The 17,019-nt window shown below is 34.9% G+C and overlaps 1 protein-coding gene across 2 annotated transcripts; it reads right to left on the reverse strand.

The window, feature by feature from the left end:
• Nucleotides 1-3,131: 3,131 nt before the first annotated feature.
• Nucleotides 3,132-15,987, reverse strand: LOC148155187 (uncharacterized). 2 transcript variants are annotated; one of them, XM_088013930.1, is made up of 2 exons: nucleotides 15,470-15,987; nucleotides 3,132-6,414 (listed from the first exon to the last, which is right to left on the reverse strand). In XM_088013930.1, the coding sequence occupies exon 2, from the start codon at nucleotides 5,979-5,981 to the stop codon at nucleotides 4,929-4,931; it is 1,053 nt and encodes a 350-aa protein (XP_087870056.1). In that variant the 5' UTR covers nucleotides 5,982-6,414; nucleotides 15,470-15,987; the 3' UTR covers nucleotides 3,132-4,928. The 2 variants fall into 2 exon arrangements, with proteins under 2 accessions (XP_087870056.1, XP_087870057.1); XM_088013931.1 differs by lacking the exon at nucleotides 15,470-15,987 and adding an exon at nucleotides 12,745-13,101.
• Nucleotides 15,988-17,019: the final 1,032 nt, after the last annotated feature.

Consider the following 17,019-nt stretch of genomic DNA (forward strand, 5'->3'; position numbering starts at 1 on the left):
CTGACGTCAGTTAGTGAATTCCACCATGTATTTCAATGGGGCAATAAATTTGCACAAAAGGGCAATTATTTCAAAAAGTGCAATAGAGAAGTCTACCAAAAGTCATAGCACCATTCTCCTGAAGGAGCTGAACATTTTGACATATGAATTAGTACAATTAGTGAAAGATAGTGGAAGTAGTTAAACCATGAAAAACGTACGGAAGACTGGATAATAACTAGAAAAATAGCTGTTCCTAGCGAAACAGCCGTGAGAATGCATATTTGCAGAATGACTGCAGCAGAAATTCAAGAAAAATTTGAGAACAAAGAATAAGAAGTAGGAAAAAAGCATAAGAAAGCTACAGTCATATATTGTAAAAATCCTTTGCCCAGTAGTGGAACTTAGCAAAGGTGTTGCAGAATTCAGCTGAAGACGCAGAAGTTTGTGTGCAACCTGAATTATTTGAAAAAGTCAAAAAGTGAAACAGAGCATAAAAAAGACCATAGTTAGCTAAATTATGGTCTGTATATATATATAGATAGATAGGTAGATAGATAGATATAAAATCAGTGATGTGCTGTCAGATGAGGCAGGAGAGCCAGAGCCACACCTGTCATCATGGAAAAATAATATATAACAATAACATCATTTATAAAGATTTTTTCACCCTGTGGTTTGTCCTATAAAGTCCCTATTTATCATTTGACTAAAATATGATGATGTTTTTTCTTCAAAATCGCTGAATTTTCCCATTAAAATGCTTGGAAGCGAAGCCGGTGATGCAGCACCGAGCTGAGCCTCACCTGTGATTGCGCAACCTCTCGCTAAGAGCACCGGTTGCCATTCTATGAGATTGCCATTCTCCTGTCTGTACGTCGCCAATAAAATGGTTAAAAACATTTAATGTATGAACCTATTTTCCATAATTTAGCTTATGTATTTAATGTAATGTGTTTTTATTTTCACCAACTGTGTGTGTCAACATGTTTCGTGTGCTGAGGAGCGATCATAAATGGCATATTATTTGAGACGGCAAACGCCATACAGATTAGAGGTGAGGCAGGCAGTTCTCATGCCTCATCGCTGGGGGCGCTCATGAACCCAGACATTGTGACTCCACAAGTGCAGAGTAAGAGATGGTAACAGCGAGCCGTCCAGCGAGCTAGCCACACAGTAATTGTGCTGATACAGAGAGCGAGAAAGACGTGGTTTTGAGTTGCACTTTAACGGTTTCTCCCTTTGCTTTTCAGCACAGCACGGAATTAATAATATCTACATGTCTAAGTTTGATTGAGATTATGGAATCATGAATGGCATGTAAAGGAATAGCCTTTTTGCCCTCCAGCATTGTAGCATGCGAGAAATTTCCTTATGTAAACAATAACATGCAGGGGGTCTAGATTTGTAAATCCGATTATAATTAAGTCAGTGCCTCACCAGGTATGAACCTCACCGCAAGTCACTAATCTATCTATCTATCTATCTATCTATCTATCTATCTATCTATCTATCTATCTATCTATCTATCTATCTATCTATCTATCTATCTATCTATCTATCTATCTATCTATCAAATTAGTACAGATCCAGAAATATTTGAAGGACTGAAACTTAGTAAAGGTTTTGCAGATTTCAGCTGAAGAAGTAGAAATTTTTGTGCAACATGAATTATTTGAAAAGTCAAAAAGTGAAACAGTGTAAAAATATCATAATTAGCACAAGAGGAAATTAGTGCAAAACCATAAATAGTTGAAACAGTTGAACAGTGAAACAGCAATAAGCTTACATTAAGGGAAGCAGAAAAACCAGAAATATTTGAATTAGTAAAACAGCAAAACCAAAAGCAAAAAGGATCAGAAGAAGCAGAACATTTTCATATATTAATTGCTAAAATTGAATAAAAATTGCAGAAGAAATTAGAAGATAGTAAAAACCTGTAGAACCAGAAGGCAAAACAGAAAAGCAGACTTGCAGAATGCGTAGAAAGAGATAAAAACAGTGGAAGATGAAGGCATCTTCATCTTGAAAAGGTGAAAGGTAGTAAAACCAGTGGAAGGCAGTAGAAAGCAGTAGAACCAGAAGGCAAAACAGAAAAGCAGACTTGCAGAATGCATAGAAACAGATTAAAACAGAGCACAAGACAAAAATACATTGAAAGAATAGGAGAAAGTGTGACATGGTTGTACTCCAGAAGAGTTTGACAGAAAACAGTAAGACCTGTAGCAACAAAACTTATAATTCCATAAAGTAGACACACGTAGCTACATTTTAATGCATAAATTATTTCTCTACAGTGAAATATGTATGAACAGCATCATTTTGTTTGTCAAAAAGCAGAAAAAAGTTCAAAAACGGCAGTTACTACAGTGTACACTCTAGTAACTGATGTCAGTTAGTGAATTCCACCATGTATTTCAATGGGCAAAAAATTTGCACAAAAGGGCAATTATTTCAAAAAGTGCAATAGTGAAGTTTACCAAAAGACATAGCTCCATTCTCCTGAAGAAGCTGAACGTTTTGATATATGAATGAGTACAATTAGTGAAAGATAGTAGAAGTAGTTAAACGACAAAAAACGTACGGAACATTAAATAATAACTAGAAAAATAGCTGTTCCTAGCGAAACAGCCGTGAGAATGCATATTTGCAGAATGACTGCAGCAGAAATGGAAGAAACTTAAAGAGAAGCTTCAGAAGTAGAAGAAATTGAAATAGTTGAAATGTAGCAAACAGCATAAATCAGCAGAAGCAGAAATTTATTAGAAGGAGAAATTAGTACATAACCAGACATATTTGAAAAAGTGAAGCTTAGCATAATGGGCCAAAGAAGCATATTTACAGAATGATTGATGGAGAAATATGAAAAATTTGAGAACAAAGAATAAGAAGTAGGAAAAAAGCATAAGAAAGCTGCAGTTATACATTGTAGAAATCCTTTGTCAAGTAGTGAAACTTAGTAAAGGTATGCCACAATTCAGCTGAAGAAGCAAAAGACATTGTGACTCCACAACTGCAGAGTAAGAGATGGTAACAGCGAGCCGTCCAGCGAGCTAGCCACACAGTAGCTGCTCTGATACAGAGAGCGAGAAAGACTTGGTTTTGAGTTGCACTTTAACGGTTTCTCCCTTTGCTTTTAAGCACAGCACGGAATTAATAATATCTACATGTCTAAGTTTGATTGAGATCACGGAATCATGAATGGCATGTAAAGGAATAGCCTTTTTGCCCTCCAGCATTGTAGCATGCGAGAAATTTCCTTATGTAAACAATAACATGCCGGGGGTCTAGATTTGTAAATCCGATTATAATTAAGTCGGTGCCTCACCAGGTATGAACCTCACCGCAAGTCACTAATCTATCTATCTATCTATCTATCTATCTATCTATCTATCTATCTATCTATCTATCTATCTATCTATCTATCTATCTATCTATCTATCTATCTATCTATCTATCTATCTATCTATCTATCTATCAAATTAGTACAGATCCAGAAATATTTGAAGGAGTGAAACTTAGTAAAGGTTTTGCAGATTTCAGCTGAAGAAGTAGAAGTTTTTGTGCAACATGAATTATTTGAAAAGTCAAAAAGTGAAACAGCGTAAAAATATCATAATTAGCACAAGAGGAAATTAGTGCAAAACCATAAATAGTTGAAACAGTTGAACAGTGAAACAGCAACAAGCTTACATTAAGGGAAGCAGAAAAACCAGAAATATTTGAATTAGTAAAACAGGAAAACCAAAAGCAAAAAGGATCAGAAGAAGCAGAACATTTTCATATATTAATTGCTAAAATTGAATAAAAATTGCAGAAGAAATTAGAAGATAGTAAAAACCAGTAGGACCAGAAGGCAAAACAGAAAAGCAGACTTGCAGAATGCATAGAAAGAGATAAAAACAGTGGAAGTTGAAGGCATAGAGAAAAGTTGAAAAGCTGAAAGGTAGTAAAACCAGTGGAAGGCAGTAGAAACCAGTAGAACCAGAAGGCAAAACAGAAAAGCAGACTTGCAGAATGCATAGAAAGAGATAAAAACAGTGGAAGTTGAAGGCATAGAGAAAAGTTGAAAAGCTGAAAGGTAGTAAAACCAGTGGAAGGCAGTAGAAACCAGTAGAACCAGAAGGCAAAACAGAAAAGCAGACTTGCAGAATGCATAGAAAGAGATAAAAACAGTGGAAGTTGAAGGCATAGAGAAAAGTTGAACAGCTGAAAGGTAGTAAAACCAGTGGAAGACAGTAGAAACCAGTAGAACCAGAAAGCAAAACAGAATAGTAGACTTGCAGAATGCATAGAAACAGATTAAAACAGAGCACAAGACAAAAATACATTGAAAGAATAGGAGAAAGTGTGACATGGTTGTACTCCAGAAGAGTTTGACAGAAAACAGTAAGACCTGTAGCAACAAAACTTATAATTCCATAAAGTAGACACACGTAGCTACATTTTAATGCATAAATTATTTCTCTACAGTGAAATATGTATGAACAGCATCATTTTGTTTGTCAAAAAGCAGAAAAAAGTTCAAAAACAGCAGTTACTAGAGTGTACACTCTAGCAACTGACGTCAGTTAGTGAATTCCACCATAGGAATGAATGGGGCAAAAATTTGCACAAAAGGGCAATTATTTCAAAAAGTGCAATAGTGAAGTTTACCAAAAGACATAGCTCCATTCTCCTGAAGAAGCTGAACGTTTTGATATATGAATGAGTACAATTAGTGAAAGATAGTAGAAGTAGTTAAACGACAAAAAACGTACGGAACATTAAATAATAATAATAAAGAAAAACAGAAAAACTATAAGTGAGAATGCATTGAATGCATTCTCACTGACTAGAAAAATAGCTGTTCCTAGCGAAACAGCCGTGAGAATGCATATTTGCAGAATGACTGCAGCAGAAATGGAACCAGTGGAAAACCAGTGGAAGTTGAAGGCATACAGAAAAGTTTAAAGGCAAAAAGATATTAAAAACCAGTGGAAGTTTAAGGCATACAGAAAAGTTGAAAAGCTAAAAGAAATTAAAAACCAGTGGAAGTTGAAAGCATACACAAAAGTTGAAAAGCTAAAAGATAGTAAAAACCAGTGGAAGTTGAAGGCATACACAAAAGTTGAATAGTTTAAAGATAGTAAAAACCAGTGGAAGTTGAAGGCATACACAAAAGTTGAATAGTTAAGAGATAGTAAAAACCAGTGGAAGTTGAAGGCATACACAAAAGTTGAATAGCTAAAAGATATTAAAAACCCGTGGAAGTTGAAGGCATACAGAAAAGTTGAAAAGCTAAAAGAAATTAAAAACCAGTGGAAGTTGAAGGCATACAGAAAAGTTGAAAAGCTAAAAGAAATTAAAAACCCGTGGAAGTTGAAGGCATACAGAAAAGTTGAAAAGCTAAAAGAAATTAAAAACCAGTGGAAGTTGAAGGCATACAGAAAAGTTGAAAAGCTAAAAGAAATTAAAAACCAGTGGAAGTTGAAGGCATACAGAAAAGTTGAAAAGCTAAAAGAAATTAAAAACCAGTGGAAGTTGAAGGCATACAGAAAAGTTAAAAAGCTAAAAGAAATTAAAAACCCGTGGAAGTTGAAGGCATACAGAAAAGTTGAAAAGCTAAAAGAAATTAAAAACCAGTGGAAGTTGAAGGCATACAGAAAAGTTAAAAAGCTAAAAGAAATTAAAAACCCGTGGAAGTTGAAGGCATACAGAAAAGTTGAAAAGCTAAAAGAAATTAAAAACCAGTGGAAGTTGAAGGCATACACAAAAGTTGAATAGTTTAAAGATAGTAAAAACCAGTGGAATTTGAAAGCATACAGAAAAGTTGAAAAGCTAAAAGATATTAAAAACCCGTGGAAGTTGAAGGCATACAGAAAAGTTGAAAAGCTAAAAGAAATTAAAAACCAGTGGAAGTTGAAAGCAAACAGAAAAGCAGACTTGCAGAATGCACTGAAACATATAAAAACAGAGCACAAGACAAAAATACATTGAAAGAATAGGAGAAAGTGTGACATGGTTGTACTCCAGAAGAGTTTGACAGAAAACAGTAAGACCTGTAGCAACAAAACTTATAATTCCATAAAGTAGACACACGTAGCTACATTTTAATGCATAAATTATTTCTCTACAGTGAAATATGTATGAACAGCATCATTTTGTTTGTCAAAAAGCAGAAAAAAGTTCAAAAACGGCAGTTAGTAGAGTGTATACTCTAGTAACTGACGTCTGTTAGTGAATTCCAGCATAGGAATGAATGGGGCAATAAATTTGCACAAAAGGGCAATTATTTCAAAAAGTGCAATAGTGAAGTTTACCAAAAATCATAGCTCAATTCTCCTGAAGAAGCTGAACGTTTTGATATATGAATTAGTGAAATTAGTGGAAGATAGTGGAAGTAGTTAAAGGATGAAAAAGGTACGGAAGACTGAATAATAATAATAATAATAACTAGAAAAATAGCTGTTCCTAGCGAAACAGCCGTGAGAATGCATATTTGCAGAATGACTGCAGCAGAAATGCAAGAAAAATTTGAGAACAAAGAATAAGAAGTAGGAAAAAAGCATAAGAAAGCTACAGTCATATATTGTAAAAATCCTTTGCCCAGTAGTGGAACTTAGCAAAGGTGTTGCAGAATTCAGCTGAAGACGCAGAAGTTTGTGTGCAACCTGAATTATTTGAAAAAGTCAAAAAGTGAAACAGAGCATAAAAAAGACCATAGTTAGCTAAATTATGGTCTGTATATATATATAGATAGATAGGTAGATAGATAGATATAAAATCAGTGATGTGCTGTCAGATGAGGCAGGAGAGCCAGAGCCACACCTGTCATCATGGAAAAATAATATATAACAATAACATCATTTATAAAGATTTTTTCACCCTGTGGTTTGTCCTATAAAGTCCCTATTTATCATTTGACTAAAATATGATGATGTTTTTTCTTCAAAATCGCTGAATTTTCCCATTAAAATGCTTGGAAGCGAAGCCGGTGATGCAGCACCGAGCTGAGCCTCACCTGTGATTGCGCAACCTCTCGCTAAGAGCACCGGTTGCCATTCTATGAGAGCAGCTCCTCCTGTCTGTACGTCGCCAATAAAATGGTTAAAAACATTTAATGTATGAACCTATTTTCCATAATTTAGCTTATGTATTTAATGTACTGTGTTTTTATTTTCACCAACTGTGTGTGTCAACATGTTTCGTGTGCTGAGGAGCGATCATAAATGGCATATTATTTGAGACGGCAAACGCCATACAGATTAGAGGTGAGGCAGGCAGTTCTCATGCCTCATCGCTGGGGGCGCTCATGAACCCAGACATTGTGACTCCACAAGTGCAGAGTAAGAGATGGTAACAGCGAGCCGTCCAGCGAGCTAGCCACACAGTAGTTGTGCTGATATAGAGAGCGAGAAAGACGTGGTTTTGAGTTGCACTTTAACGGTTTCTCCCTTTGCTTTTAAGCACAGCACGAAATTAATAATATCTACATGTCTAAGTTTGATTGAGATCACGGAATCATGAATGGCATGTAAAGGAATAGCCTTTTTGCCCTCCAGCATTGTAGCATGCGAGAAATTTCCTTATGTAAACAATAACATGCAGGGGGTCTAGATTTGTAAATCCGATTATAATTAAGTCGGTGCCTCACCAGGTATGAACCTCACCGCAAGTCACTAATCTATCTATCTATCTATCTATCTATCTATCTATCTATCTATCTATCTATCTATCTATCTATCTATCTATCTATCTATCTATCTATCTATCTATCTATCTATCTATCTATCTATCAAATTAGTACAGATCCAGAAATATTTGAAGGAGTGAAACTTAGTAAAGGTTTTGCAGATTTCAGCTGAAGAAGTAGAAGTTTTTGTGCAACATGAATTATTTGAAAAGTCAAAAAGTGAAACAGCGTAATAATATCATAATTAGCACAAGAGGAAATTCGTGCAAAACCATAAATAGTTTAAACAGTTGAACAGTGAAACAGCAATAAGCTTACATTAAGGGAAGCAGAAAAACCAGAAATATTTGAATTAGTAAAACAGCAAAACCAAAAGCAAAAAGGATCAGAAGAAGCAGAACATTTTCATATATTAATTGCTAAAATTGAATAAAAATTGCAGAAGAAATTAGAAGATAGTAAAAACCTGTAGAACCAGAAGGCAAAACAGAAAAGCAGACTTGCAGAATGCGTAGAAAGAGATAAAAACAGTGGAAGATGAAGGCATCTTCATCTTGAAAAGGTGAAAGGTAGTAAAACCAGTGGAAGGCAGTAGAAAGCAGTAGAACCAGAAGGCAAAACAGAAAAGCAGACTTGCAGAATGCATAGAAACAGATTAAAACAGAGCACAAGACAAAAATACATTGAAAGAATAGGAGAAAGTGTGACATGGTTGTACTCCAGAAGAGTTTGACAGAAAACAGTAAGACCTGTAGCAACAAAACTTATAATTCCATAAAGTAGACACACGTAGCTACATTTTAATGCATAAATTATTTCTCTACAGTGAAATATGTATGAACAGCATCATTTTGTTTGTCAAAAAGCAGAAAAAAGTTCAAAAACGGCAGTTACTACAGTGTACACTCTAGTAACTGATGTCAGTTAGTGAATTCCACCATGTATTTCAATGGGCAAAAAATTTGCACAAAAGGGCAATTATTTCAAAAAGTGCAATAGTGAAGTTTACCAAAAGACATAGCTCCATTCTCCTGAAGAAGCTGAACGTTTTGATATATGAATGAGTACAATTAGTGAAAGATAGTAGAAGTAGTTAAACGACAAAAAACGTACGGAACATTAAATAATAACTAGAAAAATAGCTGTTCCTAGCGAAACAGCCGTGAGAATGCATATTTGCAGAATGACTGCAGCAGAAATGGAAGAACCTTAAAGAGAAGCTTCAGAAGTAGAAGAAAATGAAATAGTTGAAATGTAGCAAACAGCATAAATCAGCAGAAGCAGAAATTTAGTAGAAGGAGAAATTAGTACACAACCAGACATATTTGAAAAAGTGAAGCTTAGCATAATGGGCCAAAGAAGCATATTTACAGAATGATTGATGGAGAAATATGAAAAATTTGAGAACAAAGAATAAGAAGTAGGAAAAAAGCATAAGAAAGCTGCAGTTATACATTGTAGAAATCCTTTGTCAAGTAGTGAAACTTAGTAAAGGTATGCCACTATTCAGCTGAAGAAGCAAAAGACATTGTGACTCCACAAGTGCAGAGTAAGAGATGGTAACAGCGAGCCGTCCAGCGAGCTAGCCACACAGTAGTTGCGCTGATACAGAGAGCGAGAAAGACGTGGTTTTGAGTTGCACTTTAACGGTTTCTCCCTTTGCTTTTAAGCACAGCACGGAATTAATAATATCTACATGTCTAAGTTTGATTGAGATCATGGAATCATGAATGGCATGTAAAGGAATAGCCTTTTTGCCCTCCAGCATTGTAGCATGCGAGAAATTTCCTTATGTAAACAATAACATGCAGGGGGTCTAGATTTGTAAATCCGATTATAATTAAGTCGGTGCCTCACCAGGTATGAACCTCACCGCAAGTCACTAAACTATCTATCTATCTAGATCTATCTATATAGATCTATCTATCTATCTATCTAGATCTATCTATCTAGATCTATCTATCTATCTATCTATCTATCTATCTATCTATCTATCTATCTATCTATCTATCTATCTATCTATCTATCTATCTATCTATCTATCTATCTATCTATCTATCTATCTATCTATCTATCTAAACCAAAAGCAAAAAGGATCAGAAGAAGCAAAACATTTCAATATATTAATTGCTAAAATTGAATAAAAATTGCAGAAGAACTTAGAAGATAGTAAAAACCAGTAGAACCAGAAGGCAAAACAGAAAAGCAGACTTGCAGAATGCATAGAAAGAGATAAAAACAGTGGAAGTTGAAGACATAGAGAAAAGTTGAAAAGCTGAAAGGTAGTAAAACCAGTGGAAGGCAGTAGAAACCAGTAGAACCAGAAGGCAAAACAGAAAAGCAGACTTGCAGAATGCATAGAAACAGATTAAAACAGAGCACAAGAGAAAAATACATTGAAAGAATAGGAGAAAGTGTGACATGGTTGTACTCCAGAGAAATTTGACAGAAAAGAGTAAGACCTGTAGCAATAATAGTAATAATTCCATAAAGTAGACACATGTAGCTACATTTTAATGCATAAATTATTTCTCTACAGTGAAATATGTATGAACAGCATCATTTTGTTTGTCAAAAAGCAGAAAAAGTTCAAAAACGGCAGTTACTACAGTGTACACTCTAGTAACTGACGTCAGTTAGTGCATTCCACCATAGGAATGAATGGGGCAATAAAGTTGCACAAAAGGGCAATTATTTCAAAAAGTGGAACAGTGAAGTTTACCAAAAGTCATAGCAGAATTCTCCTGAAGGAGCTGAACGTTTTGATATATGAATTAGTACAATTAGTGAAAGATAGTGGAAGTAGTTGAAGGACAAAAAACGTACGGAAACAGAATAATAATAATAACTAGAAAAATAGCTGTTCCTAGCGAAACAGCCGTGAGAATGCATATTTGCAGAATGACTGCAGCAGAAATGCAACCAGTGGAAAACCAGTGGAAGTTGAAGGCATACAGAAAAGTTGAAAGGCAAAAAGATAGTAAAAACCAGTGGAATTTGAAGGCATACAGAAAAGTTGAATAGTTAAAAGATAGTAAAAACCAGTGGAAGTTGAAAGCATAAACAAAAGTTGAATAGCTAAAAGATAGTAAAACCAGTGGAAGTTGAAGGCACACAGAAAAGTTGAAAAGCTAAAAGAAATTAAAAACCAGTGGAAGTTGAAGGCATACACAAAAGTTGAATAGTTAAAAGATAGTAAAAACCAGTGGAAGTTGAAAGCATACACAAAAGTTGAATAGCTAAAATATATTAAAAACCAGTGGAAGTTGAAGGCATACAGAAAAGTTGAAAAGCTAAAAGAAATTAAAAACCAGTGGAAGTTGAAGGCATACACAAAAGTTGAATAGTTAAAAGAAATTAAAAACCAGTGGAAGTTGAAAGCATACACAAAAGTTGAATAGCTAAAAGATAGTAAAATCCAGTGGAAGTTGAAAGCATACACAAAAGTTGAATAGCTAAAAGATATTAAAAACCAGTGGAAGTTGAAGGCATACAGAAAAGTTGAAAAGCTAAAAGAAATTAAAAACCAGTGGAAGTTGAAGGCATACACAAAAGTTGAATAGTTAAAAGATAGTAAAAACCAGAGGAAGTTGAAAGCATACACAAAAGTTGAAAAGCTAAAATATTAAAAACCAGTGGAAGTTGAAGGCATACACAAAAGTTGAATAGCTAAAATATTAAAAACCAGTGGAAGTTGAAGGCATAAAGAAAAGTTGAAAAGCTAAAAGAAATTAAAAACCAGTGGAAGTTGAAGGCATACACAAAAGTTGAATAGTTAAAAGATAGTAAAAACCAGAGGAAGTTGAAGGCATACACAGAAGTTGAATAGCTAAAAGATATTAAAAACCCGTGGAAGTTGAAGGCATACAGAAAAGTTGAAAAGCTAAAAGAAATTAAAAACCAGTGGAAGTTGAAGGCATACACAAAAGTTGAAAAGCTAAAACAAATTAAAAACCAGTGGAAGTTGAAGGCATACACAAAAGTTGAAAAGCTAAAAGATAGTAAAAACCAGTGGAAGTTGAAGGCATACACAAAAGTTGGAAAGCTAAAGGACAGTAAAACCAGTGGAAGTTGAAGGCATACACAAAAGTTGAAAAGCTAAAAGATATTGAAAACCAGTGGAAGTTGAAGGCATACACAAAACTTGAATAGTTAAAAGATAGTAAAAACCAGAGGAAGTTGAAAGCATAAACAAAAGTTGAATAGCTAAAAGATAGTAAAAACCAGTGGAAGTTGAAAGCATACACAAAAGTTGAATAGCTAAAAGATATTAAAAACCAGTGGAAGTTGAAGGCATACACAAAAGTTGAATAGTTTAAAGATAGTAAAAACCAGAGGAATTTGAAAGCATACACAAAAGTTGAAAACCTAAAAGATATTAAAAACCAGTGGAAGTTGAAGGCATAAACAAAAGTTGAATAGTTAAAAGATATTAAAAACCAGTGGAAGTTGAAGGCATACAGAAAAGTTGAAAAGCTAAAAGATATTAAAAACCAGTGGAAGTTGAAAGCATACATATAAGTAGACAAGCAGAATGCACTGAAACATATAAAAACAGAGCACAAGAGAAAAATACATTGAAAGAATAGGAGAAAGTGTGACATGGTTGTACTCTAGAGAAATTTGACAGAAAACAGTAAGACCTGTAGCAATAATAGTAATAATTCCATAAAGTAGACACACGTAGCTACATTTTAATGCATAAATTATTTCTCTACAGTGAAATATGTAAGAACAGCATCAATTTGTTTGTCAAAAAGCAGAAAAAGTTCAAAAACGTCAGTTACCAGAGTGTACACTCTAGCAACTGATGTCAGTTAGTGAATTCCACCATAGGAATGAATGGGGCAATAAATTTGCACAAAAGGGCAATTATTTCAAAAAGTGCAATAGTGAAGTTTACCAAAAGATAAAGCAAGATTCTCCTGAAGGAGCTGAACGTTTTGATATATGAATTAGTAGAATTAGTGAAAGATAGTAGAAATAGTTAAACGACAAAAAACGTACGGAACATTATATAATAATAATAATAATAATAATAAAGGGAAACAGAAACACTAGTAGTGAGAATGCATTGGATGCATTCTCACTGATAATAATAATAATAAAGGGAAACAGAAACACAAGTAGTGAGAATGCATTGAATGCATTCTCACTGACTAGAAAAATAGCTGTTCCTAGCGAAACAGCCGTGAGAATGCATATTTGCAGAATGACTGCAGCAGAAATGCAAGAAAAATTTGAGAACAAAGAATAAGAAGTAGGAAAAAAGCATAAGAAAGCTACAGTCATATATTGTAAAAATCCTTTGCCCAGTAGTGGAACTTAGCAAAGGTGTTGCAGAATTCAGCTGAAGACGCAGAAGTTTGTGTGCAACCTGAATTATTTGAAAAAGTCAAAAAGTGAAACAGAGCATAAAAAAGACCATAGTTAGCTAAATTATGGTCTGTATATATATATATAGATAGATAGATAGGTAGATAGATAGATATAAAATCAGTGATGTGCTGTCAGATGAGGCAGGAGAGCCAGAGCCACACCTGTCATCATGGAAAAATAATATATAACAATAACATCATTTATAAAGATTTTTTCACCCTGTGGTTTGTCCTATAAAGTCCCTATTTATCATTTGACTAAAATATGATGATGTTTTTTCTTCAAAATCGCTGAATTTTCCCATTAAAATGCTTGGAAGCGAAGCCGGTGAGGCAGCACCGAGCTGAGCCTCACCTGTGATTGCGCAACCTCTCGCTAAGAGCACCGGTTGCCACTCTGAGAGCATGCTCCTCCTGTCTGTACGTCGCCAATAAAATGGTTAAAAACATTTAATGTATGAACCTATTTTCCATGATTTAGCTTATGTATTTAATGTACTGTGTTTTTATTTTCACCAACTGTGTGTGTCAACATGTTTCGTGTGCTGAGGAGCGATCATAAATGGCATATTATTTGAGACGGCAAACGCCATACAGATTAGAGGTGAGGCAGGCAGTTCTCATGCCTCATCGCTGGAGTAAAAGATGGTAACAGCGAGCCGTCCACAAGCTAGCCACACAGTAGTTGTGCTGATACAGAGAGCGAGAAAGACGTGGTTTTGAGTTGCACTTTAATGGTTTCTCCCTTTGCTTTTAAGCACAGCACGAAATTAATAATATCTACATGTCTAAGTTTGATTGAGATCACGGAATCATGAATGGCATGTAAAGGAATAGCCTTTTTACCCTCCAGCATTGTAGCATGCGAGAAATTTCCTTATGTAAACAATAACATGCAGGGGGTCTAGATTTGTAAATCCGATTATAATTAAGTCGGTGCCTCACCAGGTATGAACCTCACCGCAAGTCACTAATCTATCTATCTATCTATCTATCTATCTATCTATCTATCTATCTATCTATCTATCTATCTATCTATCTATCTATCTATCTATCTATCTATCTATCTATCTATCTATCTATCTATCTATCTATCTATCAAATTAGTACAGATCCAGAAATATTTGAAGGAGTGAAACTTAGTAAAGGTTTTGCAGATTTCAGCTGAAGAAGTAGAAGTTTTTGTGCAACATGAATTATTTGAAAAGTCAAAAAGTGAAACAGCGTAAATATATCATAATTAGCACAAGAGGAAATTAGTGGAAAACCATAAATAGTTGAAACAGTTGAACAGTGAAACAGCAATAAGCTTACATTAAGGGAAGCAGAAAAACCAGAAATATTTCAATTAGTAAAACACAGCAAAACCAAAAGCAAAAAGGATCAGAAGAAGCAGAACATTTTCATATATTAATTGCTAAAATTGAATAAAAATTGCAGAAGAACTTAGAAGATAGTAAAAACCAGTAGGACCAGAAGGCAAAACAGAAAAGCAGACTTGCAGAATGCATAGAAAGAGATAAAAACAGTGGAAGATGAAGGCATCTTCATCTTGAAAAGGTGAAAGGTAGTAAAACCAGTGGAAGGCAGTAGAAACCAGTAGAACCAGAAGGCAAAACAGAAAAGCAGACTTGCAGAATGCGTAGAAAGAGATAAAAACAGTGGAAGATGAAGGCATCTTCATCTTGAAAAGGTGAAAGGTAGTAAAACCAGTGGAAGGCAGTAGAAACCAGTAGAACCAGAAGGAAAAACAGAAAAGTTGACTTGCAGAATGCATAGAAACAGATTAAAACAGAGCACAAGACAAAAATACATTGAAAGAATAGGAGAAAGTGTGACATGGTTGTACTCCAGAAGAGTTTGACAGAAAACAGTAAGACCTGTAGCAACAAAACTTATAATTCCATAAAGTAGACACACGTAGCTACATTTTAATGCATAAATTATTTCTCTACAGTGAAATATGTATGAACAGCATCAATTTGTTTGTCAAAAAGCATAAAAAGTTCAAAAACGGCAGTTACTACAGTGTACACTCTAGCAACTGACGTCAGTTAGTGAATTCCACCATAGGAATGAATGGGGCAATAAATTTGCACAAAAGGGCAATTATTTCAAAAAGTGCAATAGTGAAGTTTACCAAAAGTCATAGCTTGAATCTCCAGAAGGAGCTGAACGTTTTGATATATGAATTAGTACAATTAGTGAAAGATAGTGGAAGTAGTTGAAGGACAAAAAACGTACGGAAACAGAATAATAATAATAATAATAATAATAATAAAGGGAAACAGAAACACAAGTAGTGAGAATGCATTGAATGCATTCTCACTGATAAAGGGAAACAGAAACACTAGTAGTGAGAATGCATTGAATGCATTCTCACTGATAAAGGGAAACAGAAACACTAGTAGTGAGAATGCATTGAATGCATTCTCACTGATAATAATAATAATAATAAAGGGAAACAGAAACACAAGTAGTGAGAATGCATTGAATGCATTCTCACTGATAATAAAGGGAAACAGAAACACTAGTAGTGAGAATGCATTGAATGCATTCTCACTGATAAAGGGAAACAGAAACACTAGTAGTGAGAATGCATTGAATGCATTCTCACTGACTAGAAAAATAGCTGTTCCTAGCGAAACAGCCGTGAGAATGCATATTTGCAGAATGACTGCAGCAGAAATGCAAGAAAAATTTGAGAACAAAGAATAAGAAGTAGGAAAAAAGCATAAGAAAGCTACAGTCATATATTGTAAAAATCCTTTGCCCAGTAGTGGAACTTAGCAAAGGTGTTGCAGAATTCAGCTGAAGACGCAGAAGTTTGTGTGCAACCTGAATTATTTGAAAAAGTCAAAAAGTGAAACAGAGCATAAAAAAGACCATAGTTAGCTAAATTATGGTCTGTATATATATATATATATATATATATATATATATATATATATATATAGATAGATATAAAATCAGTGATGTCCTGTCAGATGAGGTAGGAGAGCCAGAGCCACACCTGTCATCATGGAAAAATAATATATAACAATAACATCATTTATAAAGATTTTTTCACCCTGTGGTTTGTCCTATAAAGTCCCTATTTATCATTTGACTAAAATATGATTATGTTTTTTCTTCAAAATCGCTGAATTTTCCCATTAAAATGCTTGGAAGCGAAGCCGGTGAGGCAGCACCGAGCTGAGCCTCACCTGTGATTGCGCAACCTCTCGCTAAGAGCACCGGTTGCCACTCTATGAGAGCATGCTCCTCCTGTCTGTACGTCGCCAATAAAATGGTTAAAAACATTTAATGTATGAACCTATTTGCCATGATTTAGCTTATGTATTTAATGTACTGTGTTTTTATTTTCACCAACTGTGTGTGTCAACATGTTTCGTGTGCTGAGGAGCGATCATAAATGGCATATTATTTGAGACGGCAAACGCCATACAGATTAGAGGTGAGGCAGGCAGTTCTCATGCCTCATCGCTGGGGGCGCTCATGAACCCAGACATTGTGACTCCACAAGTGCAGAGTAAGAGATGGTAACAGCGAGCCGTCCAGCGAGCTAGCCACACAGTAATTGTGCTGATACAGAGAGCGAGAAAGACGTGGTTTTGAGTTGCACTTTAACGGTTTCTCCCTTTGCTTTTCAGCACAGCACGGAATTAATAATATCTACATGTCTAAGTTTGATTGAGATTATGGAATCATGAATGGCATGTAAAGGAATAGCCTTTTTGCCCTCCAGCATTGTAGCATGCGAGAAATTTCCTTATGTAAACAATAACATGCAGGGGGTCTAGATTTGTAAATCCGATTATAATTAAGTCGGTGCCTCACCAGGTATGAACCTCACCGCAAGTCACTAATCTATCTATCTATCTATCTATCTATCTATCTATCTATCTATCTATCTATCTATCTATCTATCTATCTATCTATCCATCTATCAAATTAGTACAGATCCAGAAATATTTGAAGGAGTGA

The sequence above is a fragment of the Poecilia mexicana genome, unplaced genomic scaffold (genome assembly GCF_051168715.1).
Source record: "Poecilia mexicana isolate PSO_F unplaced genomic scaffold, ASM5116871v1 scaffold_16, whole genome shotgun sequence".
In the NCBI taxonomy this organism is placed as follows: Eukaryota; Metazoa; Chordata; class Actinopteri; order Cyprinodontiformes; family Poeciliidae; genus Poecilia; species Poecilia mexicana.

Coding starts and splice junctions, on each gene's coding strand:
- LOC148155187 (XM_088013930.1), bottom strand. CDS start 5,981: ATGTCACACTTTCTCCTATTCTTTCAATGTATTTTTGTCTTGTGCTCT.